This window comes from Hippocampus comes, unplaced genomic scaffold, assembly GCF_001891065.2.
Source record: "Hippocampus comes isolate QL1 unplaced genomic scaffold, H_comes_QL1_v1.1 scaffold30, whole genome shotgun sequence".
NCBI classification, from domain to species: domain Eukaryota; kingdom Metazoa; phylum Chordata; class Actinopteri; order Syngnathiformes; family Syngnathidae; genus Hippocampus; species Hippocampus comes.
Genome location: NW_017805705.1, coordinates 541,259 through 559,649, shown reverse-complemented (window position 1 = coordinate 559,649; position 18,391 = coordinate 541,259). Strand labels below are relative to the sequence as shown.

The 18,391-nt window shown below is 44.4% G+C and overlaps 1 protein-coding gene across 5 annotated transcripts in view; it reads right to left on the bottom strand.

Moving 5' to 3' along the window:
- Window positions 1-18,391, bottom strand: part of arhgap24 (Rho GTPase activating protein 24) — a 32,820-nt gene that overhangs the window by 5,088 nt on the left and 9,341 nt on the right. For 2 of the 5 annotated variants that reach the window (XM_019882850.1, XM_019882851.1), the window contains exons 4-7: window positions 3,547-3,669; window positions 546-753; window positions 201-333; window positions 47-120 (exon numbers count right to left, since the gene is read on the bottom strand). In XM_019882850.1, coding sequence (XP_019738409.1) covers window positions 47-120; window positions 201-333; window positions 546-753; window positions 3,547-3,669 — 538 coding nt within the window. Of the gene's footprint in view, window positions 1-46; window positions 121-200; window positions 334-545; window positions 754-3,546; window positions 3,670-4,382; window positions 4,545-10,405; window positions 10,889-16,164; window positions 16,284-18,391 lie in introns of those variants that run through there. The other 3 variants (XM_019882854.1, XM_019882853.1, XM_019882852.1) reach the window with 3 other exon arrangements.

Sequence of the window (18,391 nt, the reverse complement as noted above, 5' to 3'; positions counted from 1 at the left end):
CACACCAAAAAAATCATTCATAAACTACTCCAATCATAGCGGGTACCTGCAGATGTACTTGAGAAGATTGTAGTTGACCGGAGGTAAACCATCCACAAGCTTTTTCAGCTCTTTCATACCCTGCCAATCACAGAAAGCACAACTTCCTCATGTCGCCAGGCGTGACCCCCAAATCACCCCTACAAGGTCGTCTGTCTCACCGTGTCGTCCTCCACGCCGAGTAGCTTGGTGCAAGCCAGGAAGTCATCGTACTTGTGGAAGGGGATGACGGGCTCGGGAAGTTCTCGGAGATAAAGCTTGAGCAGCGATGCGACCGTGTGCACGTCTGTGTTACTGTAAAAAGACAAGAAGGATGGAGGGAGGAGGGGAGGGTCACTTGGTCTCGTCAATGCAGTGTCGTTTTTTTACAAAATATGTTATATACAGAACGTCAAAGGGACTTGTTCTATTTCTGGTTCTAGCCATAGTAGGCCAGAACCAGAAAGAGAGGTTGTTGAGATAAGGGGGAGGTGTTGACTGTTGGTCACATGACAAAAGAAGCCCACCAATCGAATAGGGGCTTCTCTCCGCAGTCAAAGGCCTCCTGCAGCTCTTTGACTAGGTTGGCTTGCCCGGGAAGTCTGAAGAGACCCTCCTCGCGAAGCCCCCGCTGCCTGATGAAGTCGGCGCACTGCTCCACCAGCATGGGCGCCATCTTGTTCCCGTAGCGACGCTCGTACCGCACTGTTTCCTCCAGTTTCTGGCCAAAGATCCCTGCAATGTAATGCGAGAAAGATGAAACATAGTTAAAAAAATAAAAATAAAAAAAAAGTTAAAAGAATCATACACAGATGCATAAGATCCATCCATCCACCATTATCCGAACCGTTTATTCTCATGAGGGTCGCGGGCGTGCCTCTGCCAGCTGACTTTGAGCAGTAGGAGGAGTGCACCCCGAACTGCTTGCCAGTCAATCGCGGAAATGCAGAAAATGAATCAATAAAAATGAATACTAAAAAAATTACTACTAAGCTCACGTGTTAACTAAAATTGTACAAAGTTAAAACAAAAAGAATTTTACCCTGACACGTTAAGACAACCAAATTACGTTGCCTTCAGAACAGCTACTGCTAGCTTAATGCTGACATATAATGAAAAATCCCATTGACATGCTAATAGATAGCATGGCTAGAGGGTTGTAAAACTGCCGCTCAGTCAGGGGTGCTCCAAAACGCCTGATTCAAATTCACTATTACAGTCACAAATTTGTTCTAAAAATATTTAAAAAGTGTAAAAAAGCATATTTCCACATTTAGACACAGACAGTACAGGGTGCTGTCATATATCCGATCAAATTGTCTCACTTGGCTCATTTGAGACAAAAGCAGCACTGAATGTTGGTAACGCGGCTGACATCTCACACAATGTCTTTTTGTTGTACTCACCCCTTTTGAAGCTGACACACTTCATCAACTCAAGTAGGACGCGCTTGTTGAGGAATTTACAGAAAGACAACACACCGGAGCCTCTTGAATTCAAGTGCCTGCATTCCACCATTTTACCTCCGAAAATTGTTTCGAAACTAAATCCATGAAAGGCAAACAGTTTCACCCCCCCAAAAAATAAAATCCCAACACTTGAAGCTATCGATCCTTTCAGATTTGACGAGGAGTCTTGGTTCAGCCGACTGAATGATGAGGAATGTTTTGAGCAGAAAAGAAAAAGGAGGTCAGCCTAGTCATGAGGCTCGAAAGATTTCCCCCAAGTCACATGTGTGCCCGGGTGAATGTGAGAACCCCGTACAAATGTATGATTCATACATATTTCTGACACAAACGTCTGAAATTTCATTTCAAGATCACCTACTGCTCACCCTGTTTGAAGTGGGTCGCTAAGCAAAACGGATGAGATAACATGCAGGAAGTGGATTTTGGGACTGAACTTTTTTCAACATGGTGTCAAAGTAGAAGCACAAACTTGGTTACATTTCCCATGGAAAGATGCAAAGAATTTAATAAGCGATTATTTTTCCAAGATCCTTCCCATGTACTTTAATAAAAAAAGCTCGTCTACTTTTACGATACACGATGTTAGTTCTCTCCAGTCTGCCACGACAAAATTGCCCGGCATGTAAAAATGACAAAAGACCAGGTTCACCATCTGCCAAGCCCATCTCAACGCAGTTGTGAACCAAAACAGTAGGCCCTACCAAGGAAAATAAACAGTCTGTCAGATAAAGTGCAGAGTTTTACCACATGCTGTAAACAGCTTCCCTGTGCAGCATTCAAGATGATCTGACATTCTGTGAACCGAGTAAACTTTGAAATGTGGCTACTCTCACAATGTCTTGTTTGTTCCGCCCAGTCTGGCTCTTTTCTTGCTTTTTTTTTTCTCCACTTTTGCATTACTGTCCTTTGAATTAAAATTAAGGCCTTCCCCATCTGTAGTTGAGTAAATAAACACCTCCCTGAGCCACTAGTACAGCACAGGCTAGCTTAAAAGTTACAGTATGAAGCATTGCTGTGTTTTAATTTGAAGGCCAAATCCCCAAAACACCACTCGGCCCAACGTTCAAAGTTAACATGCAAACGTTCCCAAAGGACAAGCCGACCGCTAATTACCGTGCAGTAAATCTGGAAGGATCCACAAGGAGAGGCCACGGCAGCACATCCCAGAAAGTCTAAATTCAGACCACGAGCTGGTCCACGACCCAACACGACATGACAGCCAACCCCCGTTTATCAGTCGCTCCAAATCGCACTGCGAGGCCCCGGAGCAGCCAATCGGGCCTCAATCTGCTGCTGCAGCACAATGTCAAAGAACGTGCGTGTAAATGTGTGTGTGTGTGTGTGTGTGGGGGGGGGGGCAGAGGAAGGCCATGTTTCGAGTGGCATCTTTGACAAATGGCTCATTCCCTTTCAGGAGCAGTCAACTGCGATGGACATCAAAGTCCAAACTGAGGGCCCAATGCGGCCTCCGGTGTTCACGGTGGTCCGCCTACGCATGTGGCACGTGTGCCCCGCAACAAGCACCCCATGAGCAGGCCATTAGTAAAAACCCCGACATTAGTTACGCTTGCACTCATCCATCCAATGCAGGGGAACCTACAGTACAGTGGATATCAAAAGTCTACACACCCCTGTTCACATGAATTGCATTTTAATTGATTTTCCTTTTTTCTTTTTTTTTTTGCAGAAGACCGTTTTTATCTTGCAGTCGACAAATGCTCCATATATTACCAAGCCCCCCTCAAAAAACTAAATCTAATACTAAAACTAATAAAAATTGACCTAAAACTCAGCATTTCTCGAAAACTAAGGACTAATGAAAACTACCAAACTTACTAACTGCATTAAAAAATTCTAATTATTAATTTCAGTTATTATAATACATGCATTGAAATTATAGTCCATATGTATCATTTATCAGAACTGGAATCGCAGATGACATTTGATGTGGATCTGGATCAAGGCACAATTTTTCTTCCTGTCACTCCTTGGTTGTTTAGAGCAAGGGTTTCCAACCTCTGGCCTTTATGACAGCATGACTGGGTATCTGTATACTAACCTCCACCAAAAGGCGCCCATATGACCCTTCGGATGGTCTTCACCCAATCCTCCATGTCATTCTGGGTGCTGGCCATAAGGAGGTAGGTCTCATGGTTGGTTGTCATCCGCTCTCTGTCTCCCCCTGTTGTCAAAAACAATGGAATACATATGCTGAGACTGGCACAGGCAGCAAAAGCTCCCTTGTCAAGATCAATGTCCAACCTGAACATCTGCCTTACACGTAGCAGAATTAATGGGGCGCAGTCATTTGTGCCCCCAAAATGAATTTTTTAAAAATGAAATGATGGGACACAACAGGACAGGCTAGCTAGCTTTAATGCTAACAATGATGTGATTGTAGCGGCTCCAGTTGGATGCCGTGTGTTCATCTGTTACTCGGAGATGACGAGCCGAGCAAAAAATGTGGAATGTTCAGCTGTTTGAAAACTGCACCTAACTGGACTTGGTTTTTAGTTTAGTTTAAAAAAAATAAAATAAAAGTAGCGGATGACTTTGACAACCACAATATATAAATCCGACTTGACATCTAGTCGGGCTTTTTGTATTACAGAAATTAGGCCTGGCAAGTATTTTCCTAGGTTTTGAATAAATGTGCGTAATTATGAGCTTTAGTTTTTAAAGTGATCATCGGAAATAAATGACTTTTCAACCACATTGCGATTGCCTGAGATGCACCTGTACATTAATTTTACGTCACCACAAAACATCCCAACATGGAGACGTGGAGCTCTCTCGCAAGTTCAACATGAAGTCAAACAGGAACTACTATTGATTCACATGGACATCAAGCCAACACAATGCACCACTGACATGATCTGAAGCAACCAACTTTACCTGATGACGAAGACAGTAACTGAGACATTCCATACAAAGGCAAACTATGCACGGTCGGGTGCACCGCTGCCATGCCTTCAACTCCAGTCCCGGATAATCGGGTGAGGGTTAGTAAAAAGTCAAAAGTCTTTCAAGGGAATCCTTAACTTGAGGACGGCGGCGCTCCACACTGAGAACTGAACACAGCTGAGAGGGTGTGAAAGAGAAAGGTTTGCAGAGGGGGGTTGGTGAGCACACACGCACACGCCTCTCTTTAGCACAGTGACGGGAACAATGGGAAGATCTCGGCCGCGACCCCACAGGCAAACGGACGAGGCCCATTCGCACTGTGACGCTTCTCCAAACACACGCTGAAACATCATGACGTCATCTTTTCGCTTTCCCGATGTTTTATTCAATTAGCCGTCAATCTTTATTCCTTTTGACAATATCCTTACCTTTCATATATTTTAGTCCCCACGATACCCCTCCCAGCTGCTAATTTTTTCTGGATGTCAGGACAATAATTGTTAGGACAATAAAAGTATGTTATTTAGCAAGTTGATACACTATACTGCATACATATGGCGACAAGCACAATGGAACGGATCATGCACGACCTTTAAGGAATCTCTGCACCTCATCCTTTTCCGTGCTTCTGGGTGTCCCACTTCTATCAACGTGGGACAGTTTTTTTTCCCCCCATCTCATACCAGACTCCCCTTTCACGTGACCCCTCCCAGGTGTGTAGTATCAATGGCCGACAATGTCGCTATCAAGGCAACATTACCTGAGTCCCCAAAGACGCTGCCTGCCAGGGAACACTGACCCCCATAGAGCTACAGCGGCTATCCATTACCATCTGATGCCCAATGAGTAACAACAAGCGGGGGAAGGGGGGTGGGGGGGGTCTGCTCGACTGACTCCGTCTAAAACGTTTAAAGATTTGATCATGGCGCCCCCCAAAAATGTTGAATAATTGTCTTTTGTGGCAAAATGTGATATCCGAGCTTGAAATCTACCACTGTGGGTTTCCTTCTTTTGCAGCTGCCGGGACAGTCCAATGGGGTGGGAGGGCTGAGGGGTCATCACGTTCAAGGGAGGTCACCGGGCTGTCCAGGCATCCAGGCAGCAGCCTGCATTCTGTTTTCATGCCAAGCAAATAACACACACTGTGTGTGTGTGTGTGTGTGTGTGTGTGATGTGTGTTCTGCCAAGGCTGCTGTAAATACACTATTATGTAAGCGCAATTCAGCGTAACTTCAGCAATAGGAACTGTCTGGTCAGAAGCTTGTGAGGGAATCAGATGACCAGATACAGACACTCAAATGCGTGGGTGTTATTATTTTGTCTTTTTAAAAGCATCGTTTCTTCCCTTTGCCAGTTGGCTTTGTTTGTTTCAGCCGTATGACACAAAAATCGATCGCGATTTGGCGTGAACCCATTTGTATCTTGAGTGAGTCCCCTCCATGAAAAAAAACGTGCTATTGTATCTTCGTAAAAAAAAAAAATCACAAAAAAATACAGACTGTCTTGTGAATTTGACACAAGAGAGTGTTAACAACCACGTCAAATAATGTTTTTTAATAACTGTCTTTTTAAAATATATAATTAAAAAGGTACAGAAAATGCAGATTCAAAATGGTTGAAAAAAATCAAGTTGAGTTTTAACTCAACAAAATTCGCAGCACGCGCAGCATTTGCGATGAACCTACTTCCCGAAAGTGAGAAGAAACACAAGCGGTGGAGCAGACAAGTTGCTCACTAATACCTGGTTATATCACCTATCAGCACCAATGACGGCCCCGGGCCAGGTGCACACCTGCACTCCCCAAAGCCAAAATTGGTAGTCTGAGCCCGTGTTTAGAAACCCTTTGAACTTTTTCTTTAAAAAAAAAAAAAAAGTCCCACAACCTCCTGATTTATTGTGACAAATTGTTGCACATCAGCACACTAGTTGAGTTCTCCCTCCCCCCTCCGTGAGAAACTAAAAGATGAGCATTCAAGGGAGAAGGAAGAAGGGTGTGTGATCAATTTCACACCGTTTTGCTGAGTAATGACTTTGGTCTGGCAATGAGTCGGTGGGGCTGTAAATGAACATTTTCATCTGCTGGATTGATTTCAGGTACTGAATGGACCTGTCAAGAAGGGCCATTATTGTGATAGAAAGAGAGATAAATCTGAAGTTCATCACTCAGTCGGCCCCCATCACTTCATATTGCCGCTTAGTGACGGACGTCGTCGATTTGAGCGGAGCGCCGCAGGTGGAGCAGACAGTGAGGCCCGTGTCTGCGTCTTTCACCGTCATTTTTGACACGTGAGAGTCAAGCATTGGCTAATACAACATTTGTCTGTGCCGCCGCCACTCCACATCCTTGTTGTTTTTCTATGACAAAGCCAACCAAAGCGGGGCTGGCAGGATCGGAACAGAAAACAAATGGGTCACCGTCGGGTGATAATCAGAATGCAGACAGTCATGCCAGCAGCTCTTGGCGGCGCTCGACGCTAGTTCTTCTGTCAGGGAGTCAGTGGGGGAGTGGTTGGACTCGAGTAACAGTTGTCGCTACATTCTTTTGGATTTTATGTCCATTAATGGTATTGTGATGTGACGGGTAGAACATACCGGGCCAAAGTCTTACTTGGGGAAACTATCATGGTACCTGCCTAAAGGTCTACTCTAGGTGCCCAAAACCCCCTCAAAAAATGTAGCTCAACCAATTTCTTGAGATATGTATCTGGATCTGGAAATGAAAAGAAAACTGACATTTCAACCTCATGAACATCCTCACTTTTAATTTTTTAAAACGTTTATGTGTAAAAGCTTCTCATCGATTTTCACATACACTGCAGTCTGCCACAAGCAAAGTGACACATGGGCCAGCTGGATGCTTTTTTTTTTCCCTAACTAAAGTTGGATTTTTTTATTCCTTGGACGAGACTTCTTCAAGCTGCATACTTGGACTACAAACACACTCGAGTGGCATTCAAACCACATGTGCGGTTTAGGATCTTACAGTTGCAAACTGCTGTGATGAGCAACTCCTCTTTATGTTATTTTAAGACACAGAACACACAGAACCGAATGAAAAACTTCACAAACAAGACTGCAGACAACTCACACCTCCTCCACTCAACAGAGGAGCGCCCCAGGGCAGTTTGCTTAGCCCCTTGATGTTCATGCGGAGTGCAGTTCCTTGGCAGAGAGAAAACCTGTCACAAGGAAAGAGGGGGTCTTTGGAATTTTGGAGCAATACCGAGGCCCCGAAATGTTCTCACAGGTGTCACTGGGAGCATTAGCTCAATATCTTGGGACCAAAGGGTAGAGACTTGGCTCGATACTTGCTAAGAACCAAGGCTGCTGTAAATACACTATTATGTAAGCGCAATTCAGCGTAACTTCAGCAATAGGAACTGTCTGGTCAGAAGCTTGTGAGGGAATCAGATGACCAGATACAGACACTCAAATGCGTGGGTGTTATTATTTTGTCTTTTTAAAAGCATCGTTTCTTCCCTTTGCCAGTTGGCTTTGTTTGTTTCAGCCGTATGACACAAAAATCGATCGCGATTTGGCGTGAACCCATTTGTATCTTGAGTGAGTCCCCTCCATGAAAAAAAACGTGCTATTGTATCTTCGTAAAAAAAAAAAATCACAAAAAAATACAGACTGTCTTGTGAATTTGACACAAGAGAGTGTTAACAACCACGTCAAATAATGTTTTTTAATAACTGTCTTTTTAAAATATATAATTAAAAAGGTACAGAAAATGCAGATTCAAAATGGTTGAAAAAAATCAAGTTGAGTTTTAACTCAACAAAATTCGCAGCACGCGCAGCATTTGCGATGAACCTACTTCCCGAAAGTGAGAAGAAACACAAGCGGTGGAGCAGACAAGTTGCTCACTAATACCTGGTTATATCACCTATCAGCACCAATGACGGCCCCGGGCCAGGTGCACACCTGCACTCCCCAAAGCCAAAATTGGTAGTCTGAGCCCGTGTTTAGAAACCCTTTGAACTTTTTCTTTAAAAAAAAAAAAAAAGTCCCACAACCTCCTGATTTATTGTGACAAATTGTTGCACATCAGCACACTAGTTGAGTTCTCCCTCCCCCCTCCGTGAGAAACTAAAAGATGAGCATTCAAGGGAGAAGGAAGAAGGGTGTGTGATCAATTTCACACCGTTTTGCTGAGTAATGACTTTGGTCTGGCAATGAGTCGGTGGGGCTGTAAATGAACATTTTCATCTGCTGGATTGATTTCAGGTACTGAATGGACCTGTCAAGAAGGGCCATTATTGTGATAGAAAGAGAGATAAATCTGAAGTTCATCACTCAGTCGGCCCCCATCACTTCATATTGCCGCTTAGTGACGGACGTCGTCGATTTGAGCGGAGCGCCGCAGGTGGAGCAGACAGTGAGGCCCGTGTCTGCGTCTTTCACCGTCATTTTTGACACGTGAGAGTCAAGCATTGGCTAATACAACATTTGTCTGTGCCGCCGCCACTCCACATCCTTGTTGTTTTTCTATGACAAAGCCAACCAAAGCGGGGCTGGCAGGATCGGAACAGAAAACAAATGGGTCACCGTCGGGTGATAATCAGAATGCAGACAGTCATGCCAGCAGCTCTTGGCGGCGCTCGACGCTAGTTCTTCTGTCAGGGAGTCAGTGGGGGAGTGGTTGGACTCGAGTAACAGTTGTCGCTACATTCTTTTGGATTTTATGTCCATTAATGGTATTGTGATGTGACGGGTAGAACATACCGGGCCAAAGTCTTACTTGGGGAAACTATCATGGTACCTGCCTAAAGGTCTACTCTAGGTGCCCAAAACCCCCTCAAAAAATGTAGCTCAACCAATTTCTTGAGATATGTATCTGGATCTGGAAATGAAAAGAAAACTGACATTTCAACCTCATGAACATCCTCACTTTTAATTTTTTAAAACGTTTATGTGTAAAAGCTTCTCATCGATTTTCACATACACTGCAGTCTGCCACAAGCAAAGTGACACATGGGCCAGCTGGATGCTTTTTTTTTTCCCTAACTAAAGTTGGATTTTTTTATTCCTTGGACGAGACTTCTTCAAGCTGCATACTTGGACTACAAACACACTCGAGTGGCATTCAAACCACATGTGCGGTTTAGGATCTTACAGTTGCAAACTGCTGTGATGAGCAACTCCTCTTTATGTTATTTTAAGACACAGAACACACAGAACCGAATGAAAAACTTCACAAACAAGACTGCAGACAACTCACACCTCCTCCACTCAACAGAGGAGCGCCCCAGGGCAGTTTGCTTAGCCCCTTGATGTTCATGCGGAGTGCAGTTCCTTGGCAGAGAGAAAACCTGTCACAAGGAAAGAGGGGGTCTTTGGAATTTTGGAGCAATACCGAGGCCCCGAAATGTTCTCACAGGTGTCACTGGGAGCATTAGCTCAATATCTTGGGACCAAAGGGTAGAGACTTGGCTCGATACTTGCTAAGAACCAATGAAACCCAAGACCCTTTGTGAACCTAGATATGGAAATTGTGCTCGGAAACACTAATTAGAGTGAACTTGAGCAAGGCACAAAAGGCTCATCTGGGCCGACAAGGTTTCCAATGACTTGGCTGGGACATGGAACATCAAAAAAGCTGACACGCTATGCCGTTGCAAATCATATAAATTCACTGCATCGGAACTGTCATGACTGCACCGAATAGGAAATTCCACTGACAATTGAAATATTTCCATTATGGAATTTTTGCAGATGTCCGCTGCAGGGATCTCGCCACCAAAACTGGTGGGAGACTTCCAACGTGGATTCATCGCAAGCTGTAGCATTGCAATGAATACTGGCGATGGAATTCAACCATTTCCAGGCATGACACGCCGATAGCCTCGAAAGTATACAATCATTTGTTTACAGTGAAAATAGACTGGCTTCCTTCCGCTCATCAGTCCAATTCTACACTTGAAATAGTCCAAAGGTCTAATTACATGAGCAAGAAAACGGTCTCAACTGAAAGTAAACCTGCCTGCAGGCATCACTCAAAGAGACAAACCTGGGTCGGAGTTAAGGTCCATGGGCTGCAGACGTAGACGAGCCCCGTCGCTGCTGTCGTTGACCCCCGGCCCGCCAGTCCCGCTTCTTCATCGGTTCCTGTCCCGCGCCACAAATAGACAACGCCGTCTTCTGTCTCTGCCGCAACACTCAGGCTTCGTTGCCCGACAACGACTCTTGTCGCCCTTCCTTTCTTTGCAACCGGACGTCTTCATACAGCTCCTGCTTTGCACGCAACCCTCGCGGGCGCAAGAAATTTCATTGCGGTGCTCGACTGACACGAGGTCAGATCGAGGGTAGTCTGCCTTCCCCTAAGGAAGTCGTTCCTTCCCAGAAACGTGGTTTTTTTTTTTTCCCTTTTCCCAGAGAGCAGAGAGAATGAGTGAAGGTGGCGTACGTTGCTCGTCTCGGAGGAAAGTTAGAGGGGTGGGGAAGGCTGGAAGCCGGTGCAGGCCAGGGGAGGGCGGGAATGAGGGCTGCAGAGAGGGAGTCACGTCATAAATCAAGTGGCCCTCCCCAAAGTGGAGACCTGTAAAACTGGCAGCCTAGGAGCAGGCACTTGGCCAAGTGACTCATCCACAGTGCTCTATAAATACAGACACGCAGGGTTTCCGAGGTTGCTTCTGCTACTGGTCGGCAAAGGGGTAAGAAACTGGGCTTTCTTGCTCTCGTAGAAAGGTTCTTGATGACCCACTCATCCCCTTTTCACTCTCCTCAATGGATCCCTCCCGTCATTTAGAATCTGGCTTTTTAGAGCGATTTCATTTAAGAGCACTCCAGTGAAATGCATGCAGACCTTTGCCAAGAATGGGGAAATCATCATTTGGATCAGTACCAAATTGTTGACATTGAAAGATGCCAATCTCCTACATATGCTTTTTGTTTGTCACGCGTACGCATGCATTTTTCACTGAGAGATGAAAGGGCGCAAAAATCCAGGATGCATCGTTTAAACCAGATATAACGCGGGAAAAAAAATGGGAAAGAGTCTTTTGCCTCACAAACAATAAAAGCAATAATCAGATTTGGGAACAAAAAAAAAATTACAAATATTTTGGCATAACCTTCCTCTCATCCCAACTGCAAAATGAAAGGGAAATGTTGAAAACGGTCACACCACACAAATAGGCCACGACTCGCACCTTAAACCAGATTTAACCGTGCTCATAAAGAAAAGTCCACAAGAACACATCTTCACAGAGAATTTAAGCAAAACATAAAAAACGTGACTGGTCTCCAAAAATTCCCGAATTGCACTTTCATCCGGATTCGCACCAAAAAAGACAATCATGTTGTTTTCCCAGCAACACTGCTCACAAACAAATGCGATCAAAACAACAAGTTGTCTAGAAAAATAAATGGATGCTGCAAAATTCCCGGATCCCCACCAAAAATCCTGAGCGTAAACGTGCTCCCGAATAAAACGTTAATCAAAACAGGACCTCCACAGCGGCAGTAGCAACTTCTTGGCGCTCGGACGTAAAAAGGAAACAGGGAGACGTCCAAATATTTATGCAGCGGGACCAGTTTACATACCGTCGGTGTAAACATTGAAGTGTTGGACAAACAGACCCCAAAAATGTGACCTGGCCGACCTGATGTGTGTGTGGAGGGTATTGTCCTCATGGAGATGAGGGGGGGTTACAGTATGAGCCTGACTGTCAAATGGCAAACCCCTCAATTTGACTGTTATGTAAGACATTTGGACTTCCCGTCGCGTATTTCTTCCTGAGGAAGCCACATTCTCGCACGACGCAAACATGACAGGAAGAAGACGGCTTGGAATGGAATGAAAGTATTTTACCAAACACAGAAAATGTGACCTGTGTTCTGCACACACACAAAAAAAAAGTGACTATAAATGCAAATGGTTAATATGAGGGCAGATGAGAGGATGCCTTTGGAATAGTGTAATAAATGGCTGGTGACAGGGAGTCGATGAATAAGTCAGCAGCAGAGTAGTGCGTAATTACAGGTGATGCTAGACGAGCTTCAAGCCACGACTGCCTTGTTAATTAATAGCGGCTGGCCCCGACAGCACCGTTGCCGCCAGATCCTTCTGAATCCTTCCTGAGCATGCCGGGCTTGTACGTGTAAATTTCACGCGTGCACCGCACACTTGGCATGCAGGAAGACGTCTTCTCCACAAAATCAATTTCACAACTTGCCACCACACATCTCAGATTCAGCCTCGCAGATTTACGGCACACTGCGGGAACACTAATTAAATCACTCCATCATCACGTTTTAGTGGGAACACATGGAGCTGCTCCCTCGCAAATTGCTTTGTGTAATGCACGCATGCATGCATGTCCGTAAAAACAACTGTGTTGACATTTAGGACACTTGGAATTATGGCAAAACAAAAACAGATGGAAAACGTTTTGTGATACATTAAAAATACAATAATAATAATAATAATAATAAAAAAAAAAAATAATAATAATAATGCTTACGCGATTAAAACGTAAACACCCACTACTGATATAAAGCAGTACAGTCGTTACTGATTGACATTCTCAACCATTCACTGTCTCATAAAATGCATTCGATGTGTTATGTTCTCTGACTGTACACTAGATGGCAGTGTTGTTATGGAAATAGGTTGGGATGAGAGCGGAAGCAGAAGGGTTCGGTAGTGGCGCCCAGATTGAGTCATGTGTGTACTGGTGTTGAGATGTTTATAGCCTGTTTAGAAATACAATATTTTACTATTGCCTCCCGGCACGATACGATGCTCTATGATTTATGCTTTTAATAAATACAGCATTCACTTAGCTTTCCTTCCCTAATCGCTGAAGTAACTGACATGTCCACAAGAGGGCACTCTCGTCTTTCTTTCCCCCTCTTTTTGTATCCTCATGTCGCTCCAGCACAAGGCTAAACTATGAGAAATTGAAGCTTACTTACTTCAACTGACTTGGAAAACGCAGGAGAGACTTGTAACTTTCCAACCTCTCCCTGTAAACAGATTTTATTGCTCGCCTTCGCACGGCAACGTGACCCAAAATGGCCTCTCATGGGTCGAGGAATGGGGAAAGGAATGAGCGGTGAACTCAGACCAGACACAGCCCAAACTTTTGGACTTTTATCATCAAGCCTTTGGGATAACACAGCATTGAATGCTTCCTGTGCTGATGAATAATATGTCTCCTTTAAGAGCAAGAAGAAGAGCGCTCCTGCTCATTGTTTTCCCGAGCTCACAGATACCTGACATTCCTGGACGGATGAACAAGATAAAAATACGAGTCCCGATCCTCACAAGCGGGATGTTCTGATGATGGAGTCAGATATGTGGAAAGTCAGATTAAAGTCACGTGTCTTTCAAACAGAAGTACAGTGCAGTACTTTAAATGGCTGGTATTAAGCTCCCGCTGCCTTTTACGCAGAACTCTGCAAAGGAAGCATATTGATAAAGCATCCCGCAATCCGAAAAAACACCCCCAAAACGCAGCTTGTCATTTTGGGGTTTAAAACTGCCTCTTAAGTTGGAACAACTTTAAAATAGAATTAATTGACATTCGTGGCAACAATTTTAGCACAATAAAGCAAGCAAGTTGTTTATTCCAATTTACCGTGTTGTTTTTAAGTTGGGGGTGGAGTGGTGAGGCCGATACATGGGAGAGCAGTTCTATGGAAAGGAATAGTGCAGTACGACTGTGCACATCTTATGGCTTCACTCTTTAGCATCTGGCCAGCTTGTTCCAACATGATGAGAATGTCACGGTTGCATCGGTGCCCCGCAGACAGTCAGCGACTGGATAAAGAGTCAAACGGGATCGTAGTCTAAATATTTGCTTCCCGGCAACCACGTTCTCCTGCCTAGAACGGTGCACACATTAAACACATATCCAGATGTGGGAAGATGAGGACAGATGAGAGGAACATGCACATGGGGGGAGACAAGGAGCGCAGGTGAATTTGGGGAACTTTTGCAAAACTTTGCTCAAAAGAGCCCAAAATACAAAGCGGAGTGGTTCCAGCCTCCGGCGACATCAAGCTGCAAGGCAACAGACATCCCTGGACGACTTTCTCTCTTTTCCTCGGAAAGTCATCAACATATTCCTCCCACCCACCCCACCCCACCCCACCCCACCGCCCTCATCACTTCCCGTTCTGTTTTCTGCACGGCAGCAGAGCAGTGGAATAAATGTGTTGTGCTTTTTTCCCTTTCATTCCCGCTTCTCTGAGACTTCTTTATTCACCTCCTCATAACAAGCCCATTCGGTGTAAACAGTCCTGCTAGTTTTGCTGAGGGAAGGATGACCTGAATGTAGGGAGGCAATGGAAAACAAGTCTTGAATCATCCCACCCCCCCCCCAAAAAAAAAGAAGCTGACACTTTTGTCATAACCAGTTACTAGCCGATACTATTTACAAGCGTGAAGCACTGCTTCTGACTGAAAAGTCAAGCAGATCCGTATCATCCCAATGGAAAGCTATGCGGCGAGAAATGACAAAAATAATCCTCACATGCTTCTTCCAGCATTATGGCCTGCAGGCTGCACTTTGCTGCAGCTGCCCACAGTCTCCTCTTGGATAAACTTTATTCTTCCCTCACTTAAAAAATAAATAAATAAATAAATCGTAGACCAGCATTGTTTTGTTGTGTTTTCGTGCTGGTCTTGCTGGTTATACCAGCAGCAACAATCATCTTGCTGGTGGCAATGCACCAGAGTCCAGCAAAACCATGCTGGTCTATGCTGTTCTTTTTGGTTTGTTTTTTTGTGGGTTTTTTTTTTTTATTTTTTTTTTTTTTAATAGTAGGGCCTCTATTGTTTGTGTCGTTCATACCATTGAATGCCATCTTGTTTCCACAGTTGACCACAAAGTGAAAACCTACTGCTCCAAGCCAAAGAAAGTACAACTGAGCCAAGGTGGAACTGTGCAGTGAAAAAGTGTCATACTTAAGACATACAAAGACAAGATAACTGGTAGGGAACTGACCAATAGTATAGATTGGTGGGCAAAAAATTTAAATGGACCAAATTTGGTCAGAGGAGGCTTCGGCCTGACGCCAGCAATTTTCGATCCAAACCAGGATTAAAAAAAAAACTAACATGCCGTATTGTGACAATGCCATCTTGTTTCCACAGTTGACCACAAAGTGAAAACCTACTGCTCCAAGCCAAAGAAAGTACAACTGAGCCAAGGTGGAACTGTGCAGTGAAAAAGTGTCATACTTAAGACATACAAAGACAAGATAACTGGTAGGGAACTGACCAATAGTATAGATTGGTGGGCAAAAAAATTTAAATGGACCAAATTTGGTCAGAGGAGGCTTCGGCCTGACGCCAGCAATTTTCGATCCAAACCAGGATTAAAAAAAAAAAATAACATGCCGCATTGTGAAACCCGAAAAGAAGGAAGTGAGATTGAAGACATAACTTTTTTTTCTTTTTTAACTACAGCATCTATTCAATTGCATCTACTCATCTTTCTGACTGCAGTATTGGGCCACACTCAGCCTATTTCCTGACTGACGTTAGGTGTGGCTTCATGCAGTTTCACTTCTCTGACCAATGAAGCATAAACATCCTAAAAACAACCCCAATTTTGTTGGTTCTAATTTTTTCCACCTTCGGAGGTACAACAGAGTCTGATGTGTGTTTGTGTGTAAGGTAGTTCAGCATAATCAGAACTGGGGTGTGAGGTTCTTATACTGCTGAGAAAGGCAGCATTTTCCTGCCTCTTTTTTGTGTCACCGTTTTGTATTAAAAAAAAAATAATAATAATAATAATAAAAATGGTGTTGCCCTACCTGGAATGACCTCAAAGAGATATTTTCCTGCTTCATCGCCGCTGCTTGGATGCTCTAAAACTTTGTTGCCGGGCAGAAAAATGGCTCCCTGCAGAAGAAGAACAAAAAAACGGAACACTTCAATCCCATGCTGTGAGTGTTTTGAGCCCGAACAGTCAGGATTAAGTTCTGACCTACTTTACGGGCATTTGGACAGAAGTGTGAGTTTGAAACGAACGAGCCAGTGGTGCCAAATCGATAGAGGTCATTAGCAAGGGTCATGCTAATGAAGACAAGCTGTGGGTCAGTGACAGCGTGAACAAGATCAGAGGGGAGTCCTAGTTCGGGGGCACTTTAATGGGCCGTAACTGTGACAACCGGGAAGTAGTGGAAACTCTACCTGAGGCCCCAGACGAAAAGATTTCAGAGCAAAAGGGTTGTAAAAAGCGGGACGGAACTGAAGCGTTTGATGTGGCCTTCATCTACAAAAATGCACAGATCAACAGCACCGATGTTTTTTTTTTTGAATTTAACTTTCATTGCGGTGGCACTTTGACCAGGCAGGAAACAAGAGATGGCTTCAATGCATTTGTGGGTGTGGCTTTTGGTAGCTGGGCTGGCACTCGTCGCTCCATACTTTTAGACCACAACACCCACTGACATGTCCTGCGGTGGCCTTTTGTTTGCTGTGCTCAACTTTGACCACAGACCAATTTTTTTTTTTTTTTTAAACATTTGTATATTGTTGCTATGTTGGAAACAGTCATTTAAAGGGGGAATGCTGTAATGACAACGTCCCCAAAATATAGCGACGGGAGACAAAACTCAGCGAGGGTATAGTTTAACCCTTTCGGGGACAGCGGTTACTACAGCGGACAGCTTATCATGCGATCGGGTTACAGGGTGCAGGAAAGGGTTCTTTTCAATTCCAAGTGGCAAACATTGAGAGTTGTTGAACTGCAAGTCATCGGTCATTAGCCATTGGCCGGTTGATGACCACTAAGCCCCTTTTTTATCTGCTAATTACTGGTGTCCAGCCTCAGTGGTCTAACAGAGTCAGGAAGTCAAACCCAGTGGGAGCACTCGCGATGTCAGTGAGTTCCTTTTTTTCCTTTAAGTCATTCTCTTCAAGAGTCTTTATCAATGTAGGAGTCAAAAACATTCTGGTTAAAAATCTTTAAAAAGTTACAAGGCTTCTCCGCTGGTTGTCAGTGACTGCGAGTACCTAAAACACAATAAGGAGTCACCGAACGATGAGTTGTGACCCAATATTTTTGTCCACTGTGGAATGTGAAAATCCTTGAATTGGCCTCGGCCAAAAAAGTACTTTGATGTACTTAACGAGAACTCACTGAGCACAGCATGTCTCTCAGTGTCTTTGTTTAACCTTGTTAAAAGTATAGGAGACGAAAAAAAAAAAAATCATTTAGCCCAAAGTGCACTTGAAGAGTTTATGGACTTACTTCCTTGTAAGGTCAACGGAGGACATCGCAAATTAACCCTTTCATGCACCCCGTAACCGAATAACATGCTAAGCTGTCCACTGTCGTAACCGCTGTCGCTGAAAGGGTTAAGACACAGGTGTCATTAGAGAAGACGTGACGCTCGCTTAAGCATAGCGATGCTGATGTTTCGGTCAGCCACTGTTGAACAGAAAGCAACTGCTCAAAGGGCCACTCTGAGAGCACGGTGAAAGTCACTTGTGCACATTCCTTCGAATTCCCACCGCTGGGCTGTTCCTACCTGAGGTCATGGAAATGTGATTTAGAAAACAGAACGCGAAGGAAGCTGATAGACTTTTCCATTCATCGGGTTGTGGGACAGGGCGACCGTTACACAGTCTGCATTTGGGCTACGTGCAAAGAATACTTCGGAAATAAGATGGGCCGCTTTCAGTCCGCGCACTCCTGCCAACTGCGACGCGATGATGCCTTGGATGGCAACCGGCCATGTATTACACACTGAGGTTGTACTAATGAGACTTTATGTGTTCAACGGTGCCGATCGCGCCGGGGGTCAAACAGCGGCGTTAGAATTTCATTGAGCCTGACAAGTGAAAACAGAGAGAATGTCAAGGTCGGACAAAAGGCCTTTGCCGCATAAAAACTCATCGGGTTGTCTTTTCAAAGCATGTACTGTAATAACTTCGAGCGCATTTCTGAACAATACGGATAATTCACTGGCACCGACGCGCGACGGCCATGTTTGTATGCTAAAGTCACAGCGGCTAATGAATGCCGCCCTTGTG